The 19,790-nt window shown below is 43.8% G+C and overlaps 2 protein-coding genes across 3 annotated transcripts; one reads left to right on the top strand and one right to left on the bottom strand.

The window, feature by feature from the left end:
- The first annotated feature begins 492 nt into the window (after positions 1 to 492).
- naa20 (N-alpha-acetyltransferase 20, NatB catalytic subunit) lies at positions 493 to 12,662 on the top strand. The gene is made up of 6 exons (XM_037750864.1): positions 493 to 611; positions 1,209 to 1,233; positions 1,378 to 1,468; positions 10,374 to 10,509; positions 11,384 to 11,529; positions 12,302 to 12,662. The coding sequence occupies exons 1-6, from the start codon at positions 559 to 561 to the stop codon at positions 12,385 to 12,387; spliced, it is 537 nt and encodes a 178-aa protein (XP_037606792.1). The 5' UTR covers positions 493 to 558; the 3' UTR covers positions 12,388 to 12,662.
- On the bottom strand, positions 12,600 to 19,463 carry crnkl1 (crooked neck pre-mRNA splicing factor 1). Of its 2 annotated transcripts, XM_037750863.1 has the most exons (15): positions 19,230 to 19,463; positions 18,118 to 18,270; positions 17,737 to 17,828; positions 16,929 to 17,087; positions 16,646 to 16,812; positions 16,341 to 16,519; positions 15,998 to 16,168; positions 15,628 to 15,819; positions 15,438 to 15,497; positions 15,196 to 15,276; positions 14,191 to 14,430; positions 13,900 to 14,001; positions 13,556 to 13,804; positions 13,122 to 13,244; positions 12,600 to 13,088 (listed from the first exon to the last, which is right to left on the bottom strand). In XM_037750863.1, the coding sequence occupies exons 1-15, from the start codon at positions 19,275 to 19,277 to the stop codon at positions 12,720 to 12,722; spliced, it is 2,385 nt and encodes a 794-aa protein (XP_037606791.1). In that variant the 5' UTR covers positions 19,278 to 19,463; the 3' UTR covers positions 12,600 to 12,719. The 2 variants fall into 2 exon arrangements, with proteins under 2 accessions (XP_037606791.1, XP_037606790.1); XM_037750862.1 differs by having other exon boundaries at positions 12,600 to 13,244.
- Between the last annotated feature and the right edge of the window lie 327 nt (positions 19,464 to 19,790).

Here is a 19,790-nt window from a genome sequence, read left to right as displayed (position 1 = left end):
CTCCTCACAAACATTAACCATACACTTCCACGCAACACACACACACACGCACACACTTGTCTTTTTTTTATATTTTTACTGTATTGTTATTGTTGTTATTATATATATCTTGTCCTACTTGTTTGTTATCACTATTATGTAGTCATATTATTTCTTTATATTAATCTGGTCTCTAGGTGGAGGCTTCAGATAAGCCAGGTGGGTTTCTTGCCTCTCCCTGCACTTTATATTATTCATTTATTTTTTTGTTATGTTGTATAGTCTTAAATTGTGCAAAAAACAATTAACAAATGAACAAATAAACAAATAAGATAACTATTACTATACTATACTAACGTTTATTTAACTATTAATTTACCATTAATTAATGATAATTATTATAAAGTGTTACCAAACTGCTAACTGAGTGCTTTTGTGCCTAATATGTGTATTATTATTATTATATTCCAGTTGTAGTACCTCCAGGTCGCCAGGGGGCGCTGCTCTTCTTCTTCTTCTTTCCTTTTAAAGTCTCTCTTCTCCTCTGTGAGGTCAAAGGTCACAGAGCAGCCAGCCAGGATGACAACATTAAGACCTTTTACCTGCGATGATCTATTTAAATTCAACAATATGTGAGTGAAATATTGGTAATTTATTTGTTCTATTTATTAATAAGTTGTCTTGTGTTTTATGTGTCATCTGCACTTCCTGTTGTTGCTATGCAGCATGGCTAACCAGGCTGTACCAAACTCCATTCAAATAAATCCATATTGTAGTTGTCGCATTGCTACCAGCAATAACTATACTCTTTAATGCCCAACTAAAACACATTGTGAATTGTTATTATCTTCTGACCTGTTCGGCTTACATTTAATCAGTCAGATAACTGTCTTTTTATTAAAAAGTGGAATATGTTTGCCTGCTGACGCTAGCTATTTAGCTAACCTGGCTAGGACGTTAGTGAATAATGTCATATAAAAATCATGGGGTTTGGTTGGAACAGATATTCCCTATTTGGCATGAAATTCATAACATTTAGTCTTTTGCAACATTTAAATTAATAGATAAGATGTTAAATGAGAAATGTGAAATTATTCAATTGAGTTTGGTTTGTGTTTTCATAAAAAAATATTAGTAGTCTTGTAGAATAATTATTATTGACTTTATGCATAAAACAGATGAACAATTAATGATTTTATTAACTGATGTTTGTGTGTTTTATTCAACAGTAACCTGGACCCTCTGACAGAAACTGTATCCTTCATTTTAACATGAATATCTGTTGTAATATATGTTATAATCTGTCATTTCACACTTAGCTTTATTGTCATGTCATAAATTAAAACTTCCTTATATGTAACAGAAAGTGTGTATTTTTCTTTGACCTTTGACCTCCAGTATGGGATCCCTTTTTACCTCCAATACCTGGCTCACTGGCCAGAGTACTTCATCGTTGCTGAGGCTCCTGGTGGTGAACTGATGGGATACAGTAAGTTTTTAAACACATATCTTTATTATTTAGGATTCATTAGATTGTCCTTTACTTGATTATTTTATTTTTTAGCTATACTTTGTTTTATTTTTATTTTACAATAAAGAAATTGTGCTCCAGAGGAGGTTTCCATCACAGTGAAGCTGCTGCTTCAATAGATTTTATTTATTTATTTTATTTTAATTTAATTTAATTTAATTTAATTTAATTTAATTTGACACATTAATGTGAAAAGTCCTCAGGTGTGTTTACCTGTTGGTAGGAAGCTCAGATGTTGGTTGTGTATGACGCAATGTCTGCTGATTTTCCATTTATCAGGTCCTGGTATCATGCATGCTGCTCAAACTGTCTCTGTCTTACTGGACTCTTGAATTAACTGGAGCCATCGTTACTGTTATTAGTAATACCTGTTGTAAGGGATTTACAAATGGAACAGGTTTGGTTATTAGCTAATTTAATAAATAATATTCATAGAATTATTATTATTAATAAGAATTATTAATCAACATTAATAATGAACGGGGCACCACCCTGGAATCAGGGACCAATAACCAAACGTTAATCCAGTCTCATAAGGGGATATATTCCCTCCAAAGGCCAGTATTTTAACACTACTTTACACTTAGGAGGTGAATAGCGAAGGGTGAATCCGAGCACTAACTCTCATAACCAGCCGTTATTACAATATGAATGCACAATAAACACAGACAACTGCTATTTAAAATAAGACCATTTATTTACATACAGTGATCTTAATCAATAATAAACACTCTAACAACATTAATCTAAATCAATATTTTATCACAGCAGTAATTACTAATTAACAACACTTTTAATAAACAAATGGATATTCTACAATGCAGCTCTAAGCACTAAACTAGAATTAAACAAAACACAAAAGCAAAAGAAAATGTGTGTGCGGGAGAGAGAGAGATGTGTGTGTAAGAGAGAGAGATGTGTGTGTGAATGCAAATGTGTATGTGTTGAGGTGTGAAGGAAGAGTGTCTATGTGTGTGTGTGGTGTGGGAGGAGCAAAGGACGCCCTAAGTGGACGTCACCACGTAAGTGGCTACGTCACGTGAGGGAGGAGTTGCTCGAACGTTACAGATCACGCACGAACGGGGGTGTGACCCCCACGTGTCCTGTAAGGTAATGGCGTGAGCCTATGTGAGGAGGCGTGTCTATGTGTGTGTGAGTGTAGGAGGAGCAAGGGAAACCCGAGGCGGCGTCACCACGGAAGTGGTTACGTCACGAGGGAGGAGGTGCTCTGGTGGCGGAAGCGCCACGGAAATTACCGACTGCGTACGAACGGGACGGGGATCCCGCGTGTCGGCAAAGTGTTTGTTTGTGTGTGGTAGAAGTGGAGGAAAGAAAGGCGGGGAGCGCCTGAAAACAGTATCACAGTCAAAACAGTAAACACCGCAGCAGCAGGAATCCTAACTGCCGCGCGAGAGATGTACTAGCTGGGTTATTATTACTCAGATGCTCGTTAGTCAGCCGTGCACTGGTCTTTTAATAATAAACTACAGCTACAGATCTTCACGTTTGGCAGGAGCTAACACAAGGAGCACACAGTAATCAGACAGTCAGCAACAGTAAACAAAGCAACATAAACAAGCAAAGCAGAGCAAAGCAAGTTAAATAAACAAAACCAACAGACGGACTCGGCGGTCCGTACGTTCAGGATAAATCAACAATAGTTATTAACTTATTGGAATATACAGTCTCACTAGTCTCTGCCCAGACACAAGCCTCTTACTTGAATCGCTTCTTCGGAGCGATAGTGGAGTAGATCGTCGTTAGTTGGTCCGGCGGCGTCGCGCTGGCTCGGACAATAACGGGCCGTTATGATGCTCGTCAGCGGGGGAAGAACGGCAGGGCTGGCTCTCCGTGTGGCAGCGGATGGAAGCAGCTGATGTGAAGACGGCGGGGCGATCGTCTCTTCCTTGGTGAAGGACGCGGATCCGGGTCTTCCTTCTATAGGTATGGTGGTCTGGACGTCTGATGAACGGCGGGCTGGACCTCCGTGTGGCAGCGGAGGGGAAAGCAGCCAGAAATGAAGGAAAAGGCGGTGCGCTCGTTTCCTTTGATGAAGAACGGTTGTCCTCGGCTTCCTTGGTGAAGCCGGGCTGTAGTCTTCCTTCTGCAGGGATGTGGATCAAAGTCTGATGGACACAACATTATCTTAACTCGTCCAGCGAGGTCAGAAAATGTGGCTCGGTCTTTAGGTGAACGCCGCAGCGTTGGGTACCTCCTGGAGCAACGTGAGTCGCAGTGGAAAGGGCTGAGATTCAGGTGAGCGTGCCTACATCTCCTGTGAGAATAGTGGGCGTTTCACCGGAAAGACCCCACATTTCCTGTTAGCCTCATCCAATGGGGGTCCTTGTTTGGGTTCAAAATGAAATTTCACATGTAGATGCGACATTTTAAAAACTGGGCCGTTAGGTCTCCTGCTGTGATCAGGTCTCTGGTTTCCCATGTAGGCCAAGGCTCTTTGTCTCGTGAGGTCCCTACAGTCCCCCTTTGTTCTGAAGAGTGGGACGCAGGTCCCGGTCTTTAGAGCATGAATGGGCCGAACAGTCCATGTAGGTGATGGTAACCTGAGGGTTACAGTCCATATTCCTGAGTGGGAAAGGGTTGGAGTAGTCCATGCCGTTCAGCGCATGACGTTTTACAGAGGCTCTAGTATCTGGGCAGATGACTTATCTATTTCTTGTTGCATTGTTTTACATTTATACATCATTCAACCTGAGGGAAACACCAATCTTATCACATTCTTTGCTGCTCAGAGAGGGAGGAAAGAATTAGGGTTAGGGTTAACCAACTTACTCCTTGAGAGGGGTGGAGCCAGTTAGAGGTGTGGTTGATGGCTGATGTATGACGCTTGGTGACACAAACAGAAGTTAATCTAGTTTGGCCTGTAGTGTCTGGATGTACTTGTACATGCTGTGTGCAGCGATGGCCGTGATGATCCAACCACCAAGCAAAAGCACCAGGGCTATCCAATTCATCGGATGATCTTGATAGGACGATAACCCATTCATATGTGACGAAAATGTGGTGGTAAGTCCAGTCGGTTTGAGACTGAACTGAACCAATTTAGTCCCTTCAGCCAGAAGCTGCTGTTGAAGGGTGTCGCCTATTGTGAGATCGTGACCTCTGAACGCGTCCATGATCTCAATCTCCACGTCATGTCTGTCGGGGTTGAGATGATGGAGGACAATGTCATCGATGTATATTGTAGCTCTCAATGGAATTGTTAAAAACACTGTCTGGTTAGGTAGTGTTAGTTTAGTGGCTGTATCATGGCGGTCATGACACAATAGGGCTTCGGTGGCCGATGTACTCACAAGCCAGCGATTGCCAGCCCGTTCCACCCGTGTCTCCGTGGTCTCATCCCTGATGGTCATACTACCTTGACACTTCTGTTCAGGAGTGTCAACTCTCAGGCCGCAGAGGTAGTTTGTTACATCTTGAACAAAGGGGTTGCTCGGGCAAACCCAGTGTATGCCCTTTGTTTGGCACACATGTTCAGGTTGGGAATGAGGTAGAGAGACGGGTCGTCATCGTGGTAGGCAATGGTTGGTGGTGTTCTAAGGTGTACATGGGTGTGTTCTCTTCCTCTGAGAGTGGGGACTGCCCCCCCCCCCTTTCGGGTGTGGAGGCTGCCCTCTCTCCTGGAAGTGCAAAAGGCTTAAGGTTATCTGGTCCGTGTGGATCCAGAAGGAAAGATCAGAACCTGGATCAGGTTCTGGAAAAGGCATGAGCATCGGTGGGGGTCCTCTGGACTCCTGGATGACGGCGGCTTGTCCGTCTGACCGATGAGCATGGGCTCTGCATCATGAGTGCAGATGCAAATGGGATGCACGAGAGTCATCCCCGGAAGAGTGATGGAACCCAAGTGTTGGAACACATAAGGTTTAGTTCAAAACCGGAGTCAAGCGGATCAAGGGTGCTGATACAGCTCCTTATGAATACTGAGGTGTATATGTGTGTGGCATTATCCTTGCGGACGAGGTTGCCAAGGAGGTCAAGAATGGAGGTTGCGGTACCTTCGGTGTGGCGGTCCCAGGGAGCAACGTGGGCTCCTTTGGTTCCCTTCTCCAGCTTACGACGTAAACTTTGGTGGTAGAAGAGAATGGGATCCGGCCATGTCATACTGGTGGGGGGCTGTCGTCGGACTTCTTTGGAGTGTCCGGCAGCGCTGGTTGTTGACTGGCTGTCCCAAACTGTCTCATCGCTTCCTTGAAACACTTTCGAATCATGTTTTCCATTTCTTGCCAACCCTCCCTTCTGGGGGGGTTTGGGACTGCATCATTATACTTACCTCTTTGCTTGGGGTTTTGGTCGTACTGAAACCTCTTCGGTTGGAAGGTATCAGGTTGCCATGGCCTGGCCTGATTGTGGAAGTAGCCTTGGTTACCACCCCCTTGGTTCTGTTGGTTACCATGCTGGAGAGGTGGTTGGCTACCATACTGGCGAGGTGGTTGGCGTCCCTGGTAAGTCACCCTGGCATTTTCCCAAGCACGAGGCATTTCGTTGCCTTCGAGTGCCAGGTCATTGCTCTCAGAGGACTGAATCCCCAGGACACGGGCGGCGTCGTCTTCTTGCCACTTAACAGGGCGTGTCTGTGTCTCCCAGGCCATCTGCGCATACCTCCTGATCTCATGCATGCTGAGGTTGTTTGACCTGCTGGACATCGTGACATCATAACGCACACTTTCGTGGAGGTTGTGCAGGAACAGGGACTTGAAAGTTTGTTCTTCCTCCAGACCCGGGGCGCTACGTCCCTGAAAGTAAGCGGCTCTCAGGCGTCTGTAATAGTCTCTCGGGGACTCATGCTTTTTATGCATTACTGCGAAAGCGCCGAGAGTGGCAGAAGCTGGATCCGTATATGGAGAATACTCCTCTCGTAGGGCATTACAGAGGGCTGAATAGCGGTCTCTGATTTGTGGTGCCAAGGATTCCATGAAGACATGAACGCTTCTAGCCGTAGTCTTCCACACAAGCTTTAGCTCCTCACGTGACGAAGCGTGAGGTAGATCAAGAAGGCAGCGCTCGATCTCCCTGAGGTAGTCGTCGATGTTGGACTCTCGACTACTGGGATCAAAGCGCTCAATGTCCTTTGCCAGGGACTCAAGCTGATGGGTACGCAGGCCATGACTTCGGGGCGGGTAACCACGGTCCGAGTCATCTGAAGACCCGTAGTCGCTTGGGTCACCAAAGCGGGAAGGACGATTGCTCCTCCTTCGTGTAGGGGGCGGAGTCCGGTTGGGGTTAGGTCGCGAGCTACGTGACGTTGAGCGATCGTCCGCGTATGAGGATCTAAAACCACTCGCTTCTCGTGAGTAACTTACCCCTGTCCGGAATAGAGGTGGAGATAGGTCAAACCGCAAAGTAGCACGGCTCTGGATGGATTGGGGTACACTTCTGGAGGGCAGTGAAACCTGTGTCCATCGGGCGGGCCGCTACTTGGGCACGGTGACCATCACGAGTGATGGGGTTAGATGGGGTCCAGCCAAGGGTTTGGCTGGATGGATTAACAGCAGAAACGTTCTCCGTATCTGAGTCAGGTGATTCTAAGGAGAACAGGTTAGCAGCGGTACTTACCTGTCTGGCTTGTGCCTCCTTCACTCTGGCCTCTGCTTCCTGCGTGGCCGCCTGAAGTTGCGCATACGCGGCGTCAGTCTCCTCCAGCAGCCGAGCACGATCTTCCTGTGTTCGGGAGACCTCGAAACGGTAATCCCGAACCTCCCTTTGTAGGTTGGAATTACCGCGCTCTGCAGCCTGGAGCTGCGCCTGGTGCTCGGCAGCTTGCAGCTGCGCTTTGCGGTCATACAACAAGACTAATTGACCAAGCACCTCCGGGACTGTGCGCTGTGGCTTCCCGGTCGGCTGGTTGATAAACTCAACCAGCTCTATTATCTTACTTTCTACAGTGCTAGCACTGTAGCTATTAAGATAATCTTTCTCCTCGAGGGAGAGCTTGAGGAGGCCAGCGACCGCATCCTGCAGGCATGGATCGCTGGACTCATGGGGAGTCTCGGCTCCTGACTCACGGGTGTCGTCACTACTCATTTGGCTGAGCTAGTAAACTATAACCCTGAGATATAAAGTTGATACTATGTTGCTGAAAGAAAAAATGCACAGGTAAGAGGATTCGACCTGTGGATTACAAAACTGTGTTAGATTTGTTAAAGCTATCAGGCTCAAGTGTTACTCAAATCCTTTGGATGTTAATGAGTCACTTTAGCACCTCTAGTCAGTAACAGCTTATGTTAATGGCTTAGGGATTCCACAAAAAAACAAATAAGACAAAACGAACCACTAATACACACTTAATCAGTCCACACTGATTATATGCTTGACAAATCCTGAAAAGAAAATTAATTTTCAAAAATCAAATTTTTTTGAAAAATTCAAAAAATTTTGAAAAATTAATAAATCAAAAGTGACTATTCTGGATTATTGTACATGAATATTGCAATAACTGGTATCAGAGAGCCTCACACGGGGCACCATTTGTAAGGGATTTACAAATGGAACAGGTTTGGTTATTAGCTAATTTAATAAATAATATTCATAGAATTATTATTATTAATAAGAATTATTAATCAACATTAATAATGAACGGGGCACCACCCTGGAATCAGGGACCAATAACCAAACGTTAATCCAGTCTCATAAGGGGATATATTCCCTCCAAAGGCCAGTATTTTAACACTACTTTACACTTAGGAGGTGAATAGCGAAGGGTGAATCCGAGCACTAACTCTCATAACCAGCCGTTATTACAATATGAATGCACAATAAACACAGACAACTGCTATTTAAAATAAGACCATTTATTTACATACAGTGATCTTAATCAATAATAAACACTCTAACAACATTAATCTAAATCAATATTTTATCACAGCAGTAATTACTAATTAACAACACTTTTAATAAACAAATGGATATTCTACAATGCAGCTCTAAGCACTAAACTAGAATTAAACAAAACACAAAAGCAAAAGAAAATGTGTGTGCGGGAGAGAGAGAGATGTGTGTGTAAGAGAGAGAGATGTGTGTGTGAATGCAAATGTGTATGTGTTGAGGTGTGAAGGAAGAGTGTCTATGTGTGTGTGTGGTGTGGGAGGAGCAAAGGACGCCCTAAGTGGACGTCACCACGTAAGTGGCTACGTCACGTGAGGGAGGAGTTGCTCGAACGTTACAGATCACGCACGAACGGGGGTGTGACCCCCACGTGTCCTGTAAGGTAATGGCGTGAGCCTATGTGAGGAGGCGTGTCTATGTGTGTGTGAGTGTAGGAGGAGCAAGGGAAACCCGAGGCGGCGTCACCACGGAAGTGGTTACGTCACGAGGGAGGAGGTGCTCTGGTGGCGGAAGCGCCACGGAAATTACCGACTGCGCACGAACGGGACGGGGATCCCGCGTGTCGGCAAAGTGTTTGTTTGTGTGTGGTAGAAGTGGAGGAAAGAAAGGCGGGGAGCGCCTGAAAACAGTATCACAGTCAAAACAGTAAACACCGCAGCAGCAGGAATCCTAACTGCCGCGCGAGAGATGTACTAGCTGGGTTATTATTACTCAGATGCTCGTTAGTCAGCCGTGCACTGGTCTTTTAATAATAAACTACAGCTACAGATCTTCACGTTTGGCAGGAGCTAACACAAGGAGCACACAGTAATCAGACAGTCAGCAACAGTAAACAAAGCAACATAAACAAGCAAAGCAGAGCAAAGCAAGTTAAATAAACAAAGCAACAGACGGACTCGGCGGTCCGTACGTTCAGGATAAATCAACAATAGTTATTAACTTATTGGAATATACATCTCACTAGTCTCTGCCCAGACACAAGCCTCTTACTTGAATCGCTTCTTCGGAGCGATAGTGGAGTAGATCGTCGTTAGTTGGTCCGGCGGCGTCGCGCTGGCTCGGACAATAACGGGCCGTTATGATGCTCGTCAGCGGGGGAAGAACGGCAGGGCTGGCTCTCCGTGTGGCAGCGGATGGAAGCAGCTGATGTGAAGACGGCGGGGCGATCGTCTCTTCCTTGGTGAAGGACGCGGATCCGGGTCTTCCTTCTATAGGTATGGTGGTCTGGACGTCTGATGAACGGCGGGCTGGACCTCCGTGTGGCAGCGGAGGGGAAAGCAGCCAGAAATGAAGGAAAAGGCGGTGCGCTCGTTTCCTTTGATGAAGAACGGTTGTCCTCGGCTTCCTTGGTGAAGCCGGGCTGTAGTCTTCCTTCTGCAGGGATGTGGATCAAAGTCTGATGGACACAACATTATCTTAACTCGTCCAGCGAGGTCAGAAAATGTGGCTCGGTCTTTAGGTGAACGCCGCAGCGTTGGGTACCTCCTGGAGCAACGTGAGTCGCAGTGGAAAGGGCTGAGATTCAGGTGAGCGTGCCTACATCTCCTGTGAGAATAGTGGGCGTTTCACCGGAAAGACCCCACATTTCCTGTTAGCCTCATCCAATGGGGGTCCTTGTTTGGGTTCAAAATGAAATTTCACATGTAGATGCGACATTTTAAAAACTGGGCCGTTAGGTCTCCTGCTGTGATCAGGTCTCTGGTTTCCCATGTAGGCCAAGGCTCTTTGTCTCGTGAGGTCCCTACACTGTGGTTCTCCTACTATGACAAGCTGTGAAATACACCTGTTGTTCATTACATTCAATAATCTGGCCCTTAAAATGTTTTTTTTCGGATCAAATCACTCATTAAAAGCTGTGTAATTGTTGCATATGAAATGCTCCGTAACACTTGAGAAATATTTTAATATATTAATCTTACACAACAGCAACACGTCTCACTTTATCACCCCACTGTTCTGTGTTTTGGTTTAGTAAAATAACCCCTCAGTACAGCTGAGTTGACTCTCTGACTCTCTCTTCTAGTCATGGGGAAGGCGGAGGGATCCGTGGCTCGGGAGGAGTGGCACGGTCACGTCACCGCTCTGTCAGTGGCGCCCGAGTTCAGAAGACTTGGCCTCGCCGCCAAACTGATGGAGATGCTGGAGGAGATCTCAGAGAGGTTCGTACACGTCATCACACCCTGAACAATACTCACTTCACTGTCCAATAATTCAACTGCAATCAATACTGTACATTTCAATAAATATTCTTATTAAATTCTTATATTATTCTTTTATTCATAAATTTATTTAACACATCTAATAGATCCCACTTCTCAGCATTATTTTACTTATTTACACTGTGGTTATATATTGTATGTGTTTGATGCACATATTTGTATATTTATTATTTTATCATTTATTTATAATTCTCTAAATATATTATGTTATATGTTGTAGCATTATACACATAATTTATATTTTACATACACCTATTTTTGTCATATTTCTTTATGCTTATATAGCACGAAGAACAAACTGATAACTGAGGAAATGTCCCATTTTCGAAATATAAAATTAAAATCACTGTATCATGAATATATTTAAATTAAGCAGAAGCTGCATGTGGACTAAAGGGAATATTTGTATTTCATCTGTACACAGGAGGACGTAGTTCGTGTTGAGATATGGGTAATAAATATTTATAAGATCCCTAAAATCTGTTGCAGTTTTATTAAAAAAAAAAAAATCAAATTTTCTCCTTCAATTCTTTTTCTAAATTTAGATTTTCTGTATTTTGTATATCAGGACAAATATATCAGACTTATATTGTCTCAGCTGTGTGAATGTTTCACGATCGATGCCCAGGAAATATTCACATTTTTATATATTAATACCTATTTTCCCCATGAGATCTGAACACATGTTGTTTTTAAAGTTTAAAATTCACTCAACACAAAAGGTACCCTGTGTTAAGATGCTTTTATTTTGAAAATCAGATCGTTATCTCCTCACTACAGAGGTGTCACTGTGACCTTTAATGTTGTGTTGTAGGAAGGGCGGGTTCTTCGTGGATCTGTTCGTTCGAGTCTCCAACCAGGTGGCGGTGAACATGTACAAGCGTCTGGGCTACAGCGTCTACAGGACGGTGATCGAGTATTACTCCGCCAGCAACGGCGAACCCGACGAAGACGCTTACGGTGAGACGAGTTAGAGAAACAGATCATTACAGGAGCTTTATGAATATAGACCCAATCCCAGTGTCCCCCCCGAGGCCTTAAACCCTGAACCCTCAGAGACTTGACTGACATCCCCTGGTAAATGGTGAGAGTGAGAGACTGCGAGGGCTCGTAATGGTAGAAATATGAATGGGACAGCACTTTGCGGCGACATATCATGTTACCGTTTTTATTTTAGGTATTTTACTGTCTATTTGAACCCAGGCCTTACGAGAATAGAAAAAATCTATTTACTTGTTTTTGTCAAACTTCATTAAGCAATATTAAAAGAAGTGGTTGATGAATAAACCAGGTGTGTAACATAGCGAGTGAGAGTGAGTGATGTTCCATCTTAAATCCTTAATGTTAATGTTTCTTTACGCCCCCGGGCGTCCCCTGGTAATCGTGGTAACCCTGTATTTAAGTCACAACACTATGGATTGTGGGTAATTCGCTCAGACAAAGTCTGCAGAAATGGGGTCTTACGGGAATTGTTCATAAAGGGTTCAAAATGCCTGCGAGAGAGCCCTCAAGGACTCCATGATTAGACAGCAGGACGGCCCGAAACCCTCACGCACTTTGCGGGAACGTGCCTCAAAGTCTGAGTGTGGACGCTGGGACTGGGTCACGTAAAGGTTCCTCACTATACAGTCGGACAGCTCTACAGAATGGTGAACTCGCCACTATATGGTGAGTGATTTTGGACACAGCCGGGGTTTATAAAAACTGACGATGTTCTATTTGCTTGTTACAGACATGAGGAAAGCTCTGTCCAGAGACACGGAGAAGAAGTCAATCATCCCGCTGCCACATCCTGTCAGACCGGAGGACATCGAATAACAGTAGACCGGCTCTCTGACGCTCTGCAGCCTCATCATCACATGTGAATTATTAATATTATTCCATTGTACATAGTTAAACTGTCACACAGGCTAATTACCATCTCAGTCAGAGAGCCACGCTGTACACATTTTACTCCCCAAAGGATCAAATATTCACTTCCTGTAAATTCTAAATGAACATTTTCTAAAGAAATAAAAACGACAGGCGAGTTTGAGTTGATGTTTGTATAAAGCAGAAAAACATGGTCGTACAATAAAGACTGCTGCTGCTGAGCTGGTCGTTGTTTAAGTAGAAAAATGAATCCAGGATGAACGTCTGAGCGGGGAAATCTACTCTTTATCTTTCTCTTCATCTCCGCTCTTTTTCTCCTTCTTCTTTCCATCATCATCATCACTGTCACTCTCGCTGCTGCTGCTGCTGCTGCCGCTGCTGCTGCTGCTGCTGCTGCCGTCGTCGTCTCGATCATCGTGCGTCTTCTCCCGCTCCGTTTCAGCTTCAGTGTTTCTGTCCGACTCGGTTTCCGGCAGCTTCTCAGGAGGAGGAGCTGCCGGCTCGTCAGACGACGTCGGCGATGGTGACGGCGGCGTCGTCGCCATCTCTTCAGCCGCTTCGGGAGACTTTTCTGGACTTTTCTCTCTCTCGTCCTCATCCTCGCCCTCACTTTCGTCCTCGCCATCACCCTCCTCCTCGTCCTCGCCCTCACCCTCCTCCTCCTCCTCCTCTTCCTCCTCCTCCTCGTACACGATCTGCTGCCTCTTCCACATCTTCGCCATGGCGAGCAGTTTGAGGTTGGGTTGGTTGGCGGCGTCCTCGGGGAAGATGTAGTCGTAGTACTCTTCCCAACCTGCGTCCGACTGAAAGAACCACGACAACAGATTGAGATTAACACCTGCGACTGGCTGCTGCTAATTATTTATCATCCATTCATCAACATTTGAACGTGTCAGCGAAAAACTGAAACGTCTTGTTCAGTCCAAACCTCAAAGATATAAGATTTAAAAAAGAGAAAAGCAGCAAATCCTCATATGTGAGCTTTATATATTTATATATCTATAATAGATGATCAAGCCTGTGCTCAGTCTGATAGTTTAACTCACTCTAATATTGAACTTTCTTTATTGGCGTGGCCATAATTCTAAAACATTATAAGACGTTCGGTTCTTACCCCGTCCTCGGCCGTCAGCTTTCTCCTCTTCTTCACCTTCTCCGGCAGCAGCTTCCTCACTCTCTCCACGGTGCTGTCGGAGCCAAACTCCTTCTCAAAGTCCCTCCAGGACTCCAGCAGCATCAGCCGCTCCTCCTTCTCCTCGCAGCTCCTCATGCCCTTGTTGGCCTCCTCGAAGATCTGCCGGCACTTCTGCAGCCTGTCGGGGCCGTCGATGGACAGCTCGAACTTGGCACAGCTGATCCAAACCTGAACGGGAGGAGGAGGATGATGAAGATAAGAAGGTTTGGAAAGGTTTTTTCCAGATATTCAGTGAGCACAGAAAGCTAGAGTGCAGTCCTGACCTTGACGTGCTGCGTGCGCTGCAGCAGCCTTTTGTAAAGGTTCCTGGTGTTTCCAAATTCCTCCTGCTCGATCTCAAAGTCGATGTAGGACTTCCACAGCACCTGAAGACACATCAGATACAGACGCTTTCAAATGATCATGTTCCCCGTCAGAAAGGGCTGTCTGACAGCGAGGTAAAGCGGTGAAAACATTCTAAATATAGCGTACACTTTGCTCCAGTGCTGTTTCTCCAAACTCTATCTACTATACAGGTAGGTAATACAGGCTGGATGAATAAAGCTAATCAGTACCTCTGGCATGTCCAGTCGCGGCTGTCCGATGGCGAGTTCGAAGATGGCGCGGGCTCTCTCCACGTCTCCCAGGATGGTCTCCAGCTCGGAGAACTTGATCCAGGTGGTGCAGTTCTCGGGACTGAACTCCAGGTATTTCTCGTACAGCTTCCTGCAGCGGTCGAACTCACGCAGCTGCAGCTCCAGCTCGATGTAGCCCTTCAGCAGCTTGTTCTTCGGACATTTACCGATCGCTGTGCCCTGAAGAAGAGGGGGGAAGAGATCACAGATAGAGTCAGACTGAGTTCATCTGCAGGAATCAGGCATCTGTGTTTATTAAGTTTCCTGTTTCTGCATTTTAGTGTTTAAAAAGTAAAGTGATCATCTTCACCAGATATTTTATTAACTCTATTATGCTGTTCAATATTGTGGGACAGTTGTCTTAAATTGTGGTATCTCTTAAAAATAGATTTGAATCTGAATGAAACATGAACCTGGTTAAATAAAGGAAAATGTAAATGTAACACAGCTAATATCTGAACATGTTCACCTCTAATAAACCTTTAGATTTACTAAATATTATTGTTCTGCTGACAATCCATGAAGATGTTATTTCCAACATTTATTTGTGAACTCTTTAAATGTAACCACCAATTTAACCACCTACAAATTCACTTATTTTATTGTATTTAAGTTGTATAATTTTACTTTATTAATCACTTATTTTATTCTATTTTATTAATCACTTATTTTATTATATTTTATTAATCATTTATTTTATTGTATTTAAGTTGTATCATTTTATTCTATTTTCTTAATTACTTACATTATTATATTGAAGTTGTCTATTTTATTAATCATTTATTTTATTGTTAAATTGTTTTTGTCTTTTCCGTTGTTTTCACGGTCCACTCTTATTTCCTGCTTGTCAGTCATCCGAGAAGCACTTTGAACTGCACTAACCTGTCTGACAGGTGCTATACAGATTGATTGATTGATTGATTGATCCGTTGCGGTGAATCTTACCATGACCTTTCTGGCTCCCTGCAGGTTCTTCTGCCGGATCTCAAACTGAGCGTAGAGCAGCCAAATCTTAGCGAACGTGAACTGGAATGAAAACATAAGATGATCACAATCTAATAACGGTACCGAGATGTTTACGGTTCTATATCACCTCCACCGGCTTCCTGTTTTTACTGCAGTAATAAAACCATTCTCTTTATTATCAGAGAAACAACAGAGAATCAGACACTCTGAAGCTGAATTACCTTTTTATGTGGGATGAGGTCCAGACTGGCCTGGTACACCTGCCTCGTTCTCTCAGGATCCTGACAAAGGAAACAAAAAGAATACAAATGTTTCCATCATAATTAACACACCTGACATATTTACATCTTCATTCATTAGAAATGATAATTCATTGGTCTGTTGAAGAGAAATGAAGGTTTGTAAACGGACCTTGACCTCCAGCTCTTCGTACAGAGCGTAGTTGATCCACAGGTAGATGTATCTCTTCCAGTGTCTCTTCTCCTGGATGGGGGGGATGTTGGCGATGGCTCTCTCGTAAACCTCTCTCACCGTGTCGGGGTCGGCGTCGTTCTCCACCAGGCGGAGGTAATCAAACCACGCGTCGTAGTTGTGTGGGTTCGCCTGGTAGAAACAGTTAGTGATGAGGACAGGAAGGAACTTTATTTTAGAAAACAGAATCGGGCCATACTTAATTTAGACCTGGATCTAGACTAAAATCAAATTCCATACTTTTCCCATACTGCGTAGGAACCCTGTAAAAACCTGATTGTGACCACATTGATTGATCCACGGTAAATACCTTGACTTCCTCCTCGTACTGGAACCTTCGTTTGCTGACGATGACGTCCTCGATTCCCCTCCGGTCTCCGAACTTCTTCTCGAACATGGTGTAGAACTTGAAGAGCTCCTGTGCCTGGTGTTTAGGGATTCTGTCCAAAGCGTACTTATAGATGACCCGGACACGTTCAAACTGTAGAGGAAAGGGACGTTTCACACATTCAGCACGTTGAGGTGAGAAGCAATGACCACAGTATAAAGACCAGGATATCTACATTATTAATAACTCTCCAGCAAAACAAGAAAGCAAGGGACTACGGCTCTGAATTTATTCAATCTGCTGGTTGGTTTTGTTGTGCACAAACCTCTTTCTGCGTCTCCTCAAACTTGGCGAAGGCCACGAAGAGGTGTTCGTCCACATGATCCTCTCCGAAGAAGTCCACGGACCTCTCGTACACCTTCCTGCTGTGAGCGATGTAGCCGTGCTTTTCCTCAAAACGAGCGTACTTGATCCAGTTCTTCACTTCGGGGTGAACGATGACGAGTGCAGCGGAGTTAAAGAGCTTTTAACACCTCAAACAAATATCATTCTATAATCATTTTTCAAGCCAAAACACAAAACATTCTCTGGTTCCAGTTTCTACATGTGAAAACAGCAACAAAAGGATATATCGCTCATAAATGGTACGGCCTTTGTCCACTTCCTTGTAGCGCAGCTCAAAGTTGATGTATGAGTGCCATGCCTGCTCATCAGGCTCCCACTCCATCCAGCGCTCAAACGCCTGCCTGCAGCCGGCCACGTTCCCCAGCATCTCCTCCATGTACGTGTACTTGTACCTTTCACAGCACAAAAAATGTAAATAAAGCAGTTCATCTGATCGATTCCTCCGACTGGGTCTGTCTGTAAATGTGAAATGAAGCACAAACTACAAGGCTACAAACTCCATTCGTACCAGAACTGGTTGACTCGTGGGAGGATGGTGATGGCTCTGTCCCAGATGTTGCGAGCGTGGTTCACCTGCCGGCTCTTCATCTCCATCTCGGCATACTTCAGCCACAGAGTGATGTTGCGGTGGTCGACGTCCAGCGCTCGCTCGTAAATGGAACGAGCCCTGAAACCAGAGGAAGCAGCGATGAGGGAAAACATATACAGCAAAGACACGCATGGCAATCCTAAAAATGTCGGTCCTGGTTGATTTAGAATTTCTATTTGAGTGAAAACAATGTGTTTAGAGTTTAGCAGTCTGGAGTCTTTTAGTTGATATATGAGCTTCAAGTTTTCAGAATTGTGTGTATAGTTAAATTTTTTGTGTGTATACAATTCAGAAAAACTGAATTTTTCCCCCCAGAAATGTCACCACAGACACCCAGTTCATAATACTGCAAATATATCATTCATCTTTCATCAGTGGGCCATCGGCTCAATCACCACAGTGTTACCTCCTTCAGCGATAACGGCGATATCAGCTAACAGTGTGCAACCATAGCTAATGTTTGGTTAGAAATGGAGTCCGCTGACGCCAACAAACAACCAGCTGCCACCACAACTCAGACTCCAAAACAAACTCCACAAAACACACAAAAAAACAAAGTTATATCTAGTCAACGTAGTGTGAGGACAAGCGTGAGCAACAGGACTCTGACTGTCGTTGACTTAACAGCCACAGGTGTCACTGTTAACAAGCTATTTGTGATTCTTACAGAGAGCCCCTTTAAGGGAAAAATGGTAGAAATATAATTTCCTGGCTATAAGCACAATACCTCTGGATCTCCTTCAGGCTTTCCTCCCATTGTGCGTATTTGATCCAGTTACTGATGACAGTTCGATTCTTTCTGATGTTGTCTTCAAACCCCTGAAAGAAAAGACGGACGATGGTTTGAATAAAAAGTCCCAAAACAACAACGTTGTCTGATCGTCTTTCTGATGTGTATTTGAGCAAACATGAGTCTTAGAATGGAAGTATAATCACATGATCTCACACTTTTAAATTAATCACATGTTGAATTGGACAAGTAATGATGTTATTATGTCAAATATGAGCTGGAGAATCTCAACTGTTTTGGTCAGATTTCACCCTTGAATGCTGCACATTTAAATCAAAACACTGCCGTCAGTGAAGAAGATGAGAGGAAAGCAGTTACCTTTCTCTTCCTGAGTTTGTAATCGTTGAGCTCCTCCTCATCGGTGATCTTCTGTTTCGGCGGCGGCGGCAGAAGTTCGAGCTCCCTCTCTTTGGCTTCCCTCAGCAGCTGCTCAGCAGTGATCTGAACCTCTGCGGGAGCTTTATTCTTCACCTGAAAAACAAGAACAAGTCCTTTAACAGGATGCTGATGCAGTCGTGAGCGTAACGTCTCAATGTTCTTAATGCTGACTATTCTTAACCTGTGAAACTGTCGAAGTTTCTTCGCCCATAACATAATGATTTTGCTTATAAAGTTATAAGTTTCAGTCAACACAAAACAGGAATTTAACAGAAAATGTTTCACTAAGTAAACTTGGAATATTTTAGAGGTAACTGGGAACAAATCATGGCTGTTAGTGTTTTAGCAGTATTATACAAATATGAAAATCAGGAAGGTGTACCTAACATGACTGCAAACAACTGATTCTATGAGTATATGAATGTTTATATAGGAGGGGATGACATTATACTTAAAAACCTACATAAAACCACTTTAATGTATAATCTATACTACTACCACTACTCCTACTATACTCTCAAGAATAAAAATAAATAAATAAAACTACTACTACTACTACTAATAATAATAATAACAATAATCCAAACAGTACTAGTAGTACCACTACTAGTAGTAATACTCCTACTACTACTACCAGTACTACTACCAGTACTCCTCCTCCTACTATGCAGCCAAATCAGCTGACCATGTTTTAAATATTAATAACATATTATAAATATGTTTGTCTTTAGAAAGAGTGAAACCAAGCCTTTCAGATCAGTTAACAGGATCAACAGGATCAGTTCAGTATATTAATAATGAGACAGAGCTCAGCCTGATGGAGGAATAGAACCTTCAGTTAGCTCAGACAGGAAACACTGTGTAACAGTTAATGCTGTTTCCTTCAGGCTAACGTTACCACTCTACAACTATAGTTAAATGTATATTATCATCAGAGATTACAGATAAATGCGAGCTGAACGTAGTTAAATCAACTCTGAGCTCCATTCACCTGTAGAGCTATCTCTCTGTTAGCATTAGCTTAGCTCAGCTCATGGCTCTCTGTTTCTCACCTTCGCCACTTTGGGGATCCGCTGCTTACCCGCCGCGGTGGACGCCATGCTGCCAGCAGGTTAACACACACAAACTAAGTTTACCAAACTAACTGAAACCGTTTCAACAAGAAACACCAGAACACTAAACCAGAACCAGCAGAACCCAGAACCAGAACCACGACGAGACGTTCATCAAGCGGGATCCGCCATGACCGTTCCCACAATGCCTTGCGAGTAGTGATGTTACGGTCGCGAACGAGCCGACTCAAAGAGCTGGCTCTTTTAAAGGGACTGTTTGTAAGATTCAGAAATGTCTTGTTAACAGCAACACCTGTGGTAAAAGTACACATCTAAATGTACTTAAAGTAAAAGACTAATGGGCCTTGATTAACTGACTTATTATTCATGATAATTAATAGTGAAGAATCAATGTTTATATACAGTTAGATAGTTTAGTCCAGTGGTTCCCAACCTTGGGGACGGGCCCCTCCAAAGGGTCACCGGATAAAGGCCGTATGTTTTTATGGTGCAATTCATTTGCAAGTCAATATATTTTGTCGAACTATTGTTTTTGTCATG

The sequence above is a fragment of the Sebastes umbrosus genome, chromosome 18 (genome assembly GCF_015220745.1).
Source record: "Sebastes umbrosus isolate fSebUmb1 chromosome 18, fSebUmb1.pri, whole genome shotgun sequence".
Lineage (NCBI taxonomy): Eukaryota > Metazoa > Chordata > Actinopteri > Perciformes > Sebastidae > Sebastes > Sebastes umbrosus.
Note: the sequence above shows the minus strand (reverse complement) of the source record. Positions and strands in the feature narration are given on the sequence as shown.